This window comes from Lolium perenne, chromosome 3, assembly GCF_019359855.2.
Source record: "Lolium perenne isolate Kyuss_39 chromosome 3, Kyuss_2.0, whole genome shotgun sequence".
Lineage (NCBI taxonomy): Eukaryota > Viridiplantae > Streptophyta > Magnoliopsida > Poales > Poaceae > Lolium > Lolium perenne.
This window is the reverse complement of record NC_067246.2, coordinates 126,944,006-126,951,188: the sequence shown is the minus strand read 5'-3', so window position 1 is coordinate 126,951,188 and position 7,183 is coordinate 126,944,006. Positions and strand designations below refer to the sequence as shown.

General features: G+C 43.7%; 1 protein-coding gene across 1 annotated transcript; it reads right to left on the bottom strand.

Moving 5' to 3' along the window:
- Positions 1–4,614: 4,614 nt before the first annotated feature.
- LOC127342347 (uncharacterized) lies at positions 4,615–7,161 on the bottom strand. Its single transcript, XM_051368283.1, has 6 exons — positions 6,433–7,161; positions 6,106–6,324; positions 5,731–6,021; positions 5,188–5,349; positions 5,000–5,083; positions 4,615–4,869 (listed from the first exon to the last, which is right to left on the bottom strand). Exons 1-6 carry the CDS (start codon positions 6,460–6,462, stop codon positions 4,762–4,764), a joined length of 894 nt encoding a protein of 297 aa, XP_051224243.1. The 5' UTR covers positions 6,463–7,161; the 3' UTR covers positions 4,615–4,761.
- Positions 7,162–7,183: the final 22 nt, after the last annotated feature.

Genomic DNA, 7,183 nt, shown 5'->3' with positions numbered 1-7,183 from the left:
CTAAACCTCCTTTGATTTTTTATAAGAATTGTTTAGAATTGAGTTCTTGTGGGTTTTTTTAAAACAATCCTTAAGAATCTTGTATGCAAATTTTATTAAAAATGACATTAGGTTAGACATCGTGAAAAAACCATTTACTGCAATCAAAGTGAGTTACTCTTTCCATAGGGTTTAGTTAGGGGCACCGCTAGGAATCGGACACCGGTCCTAGCGTTTTATCGGACTAGTCCGGCGCCGCACGATGGAATTTCCGTGGAGCGTCTGATTGATGCATGTGAATGTGCTCTGTTGTAGGCTAGCTTCCTTGATTTGCTTCCTATTAGACTGCTCATATTGGGAGTAATATAGGTAGTAACATCACACATCTCAAGATATTTTGGTGACATGGCATGATAATAAATGATGAAAGAGATTGAGGTGGTAACTAGCTATGTTATCATAACATCACACTTTTCAAGGCAATATGAGTCTACAATATAATAAATACTAGTTACATGACACCACACAAATGTTACTTTGCACTATGAAGGTAGTAACATCGAGTAGTAACATGTGCATCTTACTACTTTATGTTACTCCCCACTATGATTAGTCTTAGTACTTGCAAGGATCACACCCAATCCCCATAAGTTCGGGAGTTAGTTGGATGGTTGTGAAACATGTCTGGAGTTACTGTGGTAAATTATTTTGCAACCAAATTTTCATTTCATTTTCTATGGTATACAAATATGCTTTAGTTGTAATTAAATTTGCATTCATATTTAACAAATTTATTTCTAATTGGAAATTATGTATTTGTAGGAAAATTTATGTTCATGTCAACCAGATATTTTGCTTATGTCGTTAAGGAATTTTGATTCAATGGAATAATCTATTTGAATTGCATCAAAAATATTGTTTTTGTCGACTAGATAAATGCTTCCAGCAAAATAGATATATATTTCTTTCAACTAGAGAAAAGGTTCAACAAAATGAATAATTGTTTATACTGAATTAAAGAAAATATTCCAAATGAAAATACTTATCTATCGGCAAGACAAAGTGCTTCCACTAACATAAATAATTGTTTCCATCAAGGATAATAATAACCATTTGTTTCTAAGTAAACTAGGAATTTGGCTTCCATTACAACTGAATTTTGCTTCTAAATAAAAATAATTTTTTGAAACATATCAAACAAAGTTTTGTATAGACTATTGCTTCCATGATCAGTTGATATATTTTGGACACCATACACATTTGCTTCCTTCAAGTCATCAAAATACATAGCTTCTCATTTTCATATCACATATTTCATACATGTTACTGATTAGCTTCATTCTTAAATAAGATATATTTTCTACATGCATTGTATGTTAACCAACAATGTGTTACAAATACTCGATTCATTTCCTTTGGTGTGTGGTGACAATTGTCGAGAAAGCCTTAACCCCAAAGGCTCCCTTGCTTCCGTTGTTGGTCCTCCTGCCACCGACTGTCAGGGTAAAATTCATTGACAACTTGGCTATGGTCTGGAGGTAGAGTGTAGTCCTAATAATGTTGATATCATCCACCTAATAATTTCAATAAAAACCAGCATCATAGCAGTGATCCAACACCCAAGAAATCATGTACAAATATAGCAATAATTCCTTTGCACGCTAGTAGGTGCAGATGTTGCGCACCCCTATCAATCAATTCAAGTGGACATTGGTGCCGGCCAGCCACACTGTATGATCAGATCATTGCCCCCACAGAAAGATCAAATTGGCTGCCGCAGTAAGGTCAGAGCAGCTCCAAGCTAGGTCGGTTAGAAAGAAGCATCAACTTGAAGGTAATGAAGCATAACGATGACCTTGTAGGCAGAAAAATATGAAAATTAAATCATAGCAATGTTTGTCGCTATTTTTGTGATTGTGCGGCCAAAATGGTCAGGGAAGTATAATGCTTCAGAAGAACATATTCATATTAATATGCACGGATTAAAAACAGAAGCATCAACTTTGTTTATACGAGCTTCTTACAATCTATGTAGAAGCAAACATATTTGAAAAGCTTGACATACGCCAATTTATCAGCATCAGTGTATATTTAACGAGAAACATGGTAAACTCGAAGCATAAATTGAAATTGAAATCGAGCACAACATGAGCAGTGCATCCAAGCAAAAAAATTAGCTTCCAAAACATGAACATCACTAATATTAATAAACACAGCCCTAAAACCTAGCAGATGCAAGATATGACCACATCTAGGTTACATGAATTGGCTTCTAAAATTGATTAAACAAACATGTATATACGGGACTAGGTGTATTTGATGCACATAAAATTTCAGAAATAAAAAATACAAATTTGGAGCATCACCTTGCTGAATCTTTTTCATGGATCTAGTGGGCTCCCGTAAGCAGTGGAGTCTGCCAATGAGCCACTCGTTTGATGGAAGCAGCCTCCAGATTTCAGTAGACACCTACTTCCTCCGGCTGCCCCTCAGTTCTGCCTCTTTAACGCCTCATCGCGTGGGAGCTTCATGCCTGCAGGCGCACGAGAGGATCAAGTGAAGGATGTGGCGCCATGGAAGATCCACTACGAGCCGTGCGAGCTGCGGAGGGGAGGGAGACGGCGAACGGATGCGAGCGGCACGGTTTATCCGGGAGTGCGGAGGAAGCAAATCAGTGAGGGGATGGGATTAGATCAGTGCGTTGATTAGGGGAGGAGTATCCGGACGTATCGCTCTATTAATGGTGGCGTCGATTGAAAAAAAAAAACCCTGATGCAAGGCCAAGCCCGTTCGATTCAAGACGCGATCGACGGTGCCGGAGAGTTCCGATGTTTGGCTTCCCATCGGACCCCGATAGATAGTATTCACCTTTAGTTAGACATGGATCTCAATCCTATAGAGGCGGCCGTAGAAGTTGCGGAGGAGGACCCGCAGCTTGCAGAGTACGAGGCATGAGAGGAGGCGGCGCTAGCAGCGACCATAGATGCATTTGCCGCGGACGAGCGGCAGCTGTTGGAGGTAGGGCGGCATCACCGAGAGGCGGAGTGGCAGCACCGGTGCGAGGTGCGCCGGCAGCAGGGATGGAAGCAGCTTGCACTGCAGCGGGAGATGCGAAAGGAGCAGCAGCGTCAGGATGATGTCTACGAGCGGCGGCACTTGGCGGAGATGCAGTTGCGGCTTCGAAGGCAGGATATGGAGCACCGTCGATGGCGGGAAGAGCTGGAGCAGCAACTGCGTCAAGACGGCGGCAACAGATAGAGCTGCCTACATGATGTTCGTGACGGAGAGAGCAGCGGGGGATCGACGACGGAGGAGTAGCGAAGAGAGCAGGCGGCCCAGTAGCGGACGATCATCCACCTCCATAGAGTCGGGTGGTCAGTAGGTAGTAGGCTAGAGATGAAGTAGATTTCAGGATCAAAATAAAACTATTAAAAAATAGAAACTACAAGAAAATATTTAGTTTATCTAAAAAAAATCTATCGGGATCGCTGATTTGGGGCGCCAGCGTGAAAACACCATCCCCAAATAGAAGATGCAAGACCAGCATCCTCATATGGCTATACCAGCACCCCCCGCCGGTGTCTATTTAAGAGTCACCGGTAGAGATGCTCTAATTCCCCTCAACATCCCTACTAAGCCGCAACGATTCGTTTGTTCGTGCCTTCCCACGACGAGATCAGAGCCAACGACCTCACACTACATGACGAACGGAACAACAAAGACCATGGCGTGGACAGACCACACGCTGACTTGGTATTATTTCCTAACTGAACTAGTCCGAGAGTAAAACATGTCGAAACTAAACTTTGGCCTACAGCTAACGGAACAGCAGTGTTAAACTGACGAAACACAACATCTATTTTTTGTAGCACGAAACACAACATCCTTGCCGCGTGTATGGGCACCACACAACAAAGATCGCAGGGGACCGGTAGAGCGAATTTTTTAAACATGGATACTCCTGAATCTAATTAAACTTACTCCAATACTAAGTTATATAGTTATCTGATCACTAAGTTATAGAACTTTCGGGAGGAGGGAGTTTCCTTCATATTATTTATTTGAAACTTGTCATTTTTACCTAAGCTACATATTTAATAATTTGAGTATGAAAGAAATCACCCACATACATACATGCATCCTCTACATGCAAAAGAAATTGTTCAGATTTTTTTTTTGGAATCGTTGAGTACGGATTTTAGGGCTGGCAATTTATCAGGTACTCATGAACCTAGGTGTCACTACGTAATTCTAGGGGACCAGCTCCTTGCCAAGGACTAGGGGTTTGTTTAGATTGCTACCAAAGCATACCCTACCAGATATGTGTTCTCTCTTCTTCTTATTCTTTTTGCATCTTCTTTTTACATCGAGAAAACATTTGCGTTCTCCCTTCAACTGACAACGTAAATTGGTTTTTGAATGTTCTTCATGTGTTTCGTTTGCCGCCCGTCAGGTTTATTCAGCAGTCTCGTCTGTCACAGCCTGATGACTAATATATTTTACACGTAAAGAAACTCACAGGTTGATCATTCTAATGCTATGATGTTTCAGTTAAATCCACGCTTGCTTCAGTTACGTCTCCAGGTTTATTTTGCCTGACATTGTTCAGTTAATCCAGAAAAGCTCAATCTCAAGTGGCCAGCACTCTGCTCAGCAAGTGTTTTTATTCCCGTAAAACTGATCGATTTAGAGTTAAACTAGCATATATATGCAGCAATTATATTTTTATTTCAATGTAGTTCACATCAAGAGTCCATGAACTGTTGTGCCTGGAGTGGATGGCTACGCGAAGAGTGTCCCAGCCATGACAGTAACGGCCTCTCCCTGAAGTCGCACTCTGTGATTCGCAGCATCCAGCTCCAGGTATAGCACTCCACTCCTTGGAGATACCTGGTGATCGACCAACATTATAAAAGATAATCAACCACACAGTTTGGTAGATTGAGGGAATTCTAGCATCAAGTCTTCCAACATAAAAGAGCTACTGAATCATAGTTCATTCGTAAGGAAATATATTTACCTGAAACGCTACCAGTTTTTGTTTGCCCAACTTTTTAGCCCAGTAGGGTGCCAAAACACAATGTGCACTGCCACAGACAGGATCCTGCAAAAATAGCAAAAAAGAGGTTATGGTTTATGTAAGAAATTGAAAATCAAACGAGTCACTATTTACATGTTTTCAACTTAGGAGAAGGATTATGTCATCACCTCATCTATCCCCCACTTGGGGCAGAAGAAACGCGTGAAGAAGTCATAACCAGATCCAGCAGGTGCCGGTCCTGTAATAATCACACCTCTGCCGCCACATTTTTTGATTTCTTCGATGTTAGGAAGGACATCGGCAACCTCTTTTCCAGATGAAAGTTCCACCTGAAAGCCATGAGAAATTCTTGTGATCAGTCACAGTGGCAAGTGAACATGTTCAGCTTCAACTATATTCTACACAAAAAAAAAAACTTGGCAATCGTTGTTTCCCTCTTGTCACTCAACTTCTCCGTCTTTAGTTACATTGAACAATTTATATCACGCTGACATATAGCCAGATTACATTGAACAATTTGTTAGGCTCGAGTGAGCAATAGTTCTTCAGTCATCAAAGAGAAGAGTTGTTCGGCCTAGGAGAATGGTTATAGTAGTAGCAGTGTAGCAAGATGATTTATTTAATTTAAGGCAGGAAACGATTTGCTAAAATGTTGTTATGAAGGCAAAAGAAAAGAAAAGCAAGGAGATAAGGTGTGAAGCAGCACGTACAATGAAGTCGGTGGTGGCCACCGATTTGTGAACACTGACGACGGAGGCGCCGTTGAGCGTGTCCGGGATCGACGGCAGCTCGTCGGCCGAACCGCAGCCCACAAAGTCACTGGAGGGGAAGTCGAGCTCAATGAAGAGCTTCCCCTGCTCCTCCGTCTCCGGTGCGGGCACCTTCTTGGCAGTCAGGATTCCGGACTTGGTCGCGAACTCGACCACGCCGTGGTGCTCCGCGAGGACGGAGGTGAAGAGGAAGTGCGCGGACGCCAGCGTGGCGTGCCCGCAGAGCGCAACCTGAAATTGAAACGACAGCGCGGATGGAGCATAGTTGCAAGAAACGGTGCGAATCAGAGAAGTGGAACCAGCGGAGGTGAGTACCTCGGTGACGGAGGTGAACCAGCGGAGGTGGAACCGCGGGGTGGCGGCGTCGGCCGGGCAGGAAGAGTCGCGGGAGAGGAAGGCGGTCTGGGAGAGGTTGAACTCGACGGCGACGGACTGCATCCAGCGCGCGTCCCCCGTGGGCGCCGAGGCATCATCCTCGAGGAGGCACACCGCGGCGGGGTTGCCCTTGAACGGCTCGGCCGTGAAGGCGTCCACCTGCGAGGAGGAAACACGGCGGCGCCGACGTCAACGTCGCTTCCCATTGGAGCCAGTAAGAGAGCGACATGGAGGCAGCAAGCAAGCGAGCAGCCAAGGAGCACTGACCACGACGTATTGGATGCTTTTCTTGGCCATTTCCGCGAAGCAGTTTGAAATCTTGTGGGAGTGAGCTTTGTCGGAACGGATGTGAATCCAAGCACGTTTTTATAGGACACTAGTGTAGTATAGTGTTAGTGCTAGTCATCAGCTGCTGATGACGTCGGTTGGTAGAGCAATATTAATCAGCACTGACGATAGGGAACTTGGAGGCTTTCCTTCCTAATCAACTTCTGGACCAGGCATTTGGAGTCACTGCAAGCAACAGGTGAGGGAGTCACTGGCAGGTTGGAAACTTGGAACTGCAATGGCGAGATCTTACCTACCAAAGTTAGTATACTAGGTTCAACCAATTTAGGATTGCTTGACTTGCTTGCAATTGGCTTCGTCAGAGCTGATATGTTTCCAGTTTTTTTCGAGCCAATTGCTCCTTCTCATTCAGAACGTTCAAGTTCAATGACATCTTGTTGCCAGACGGATTTTTTAACCAGATGTCTTTTCCAGAAAATAAAACGCATAACATGCCGAAAATTTCCAGTCAATCTCAAAACATGGACCGGCTCCAATTGAAAACCAAGGCCATAATCACCAACACCAACCACCTACACACTGTTTTTTTCCTATTATGTTATGGTCCAAGTCCTGTTTGGCCGCTTCAACCAAGGTGGCAGCGAGAGGACAAAATAGCACCCCTCCTGTGAGGATTCCAGCACATGAACAACAGCTCCAACCAATGGTCTATCATCATCAAACATCAAAA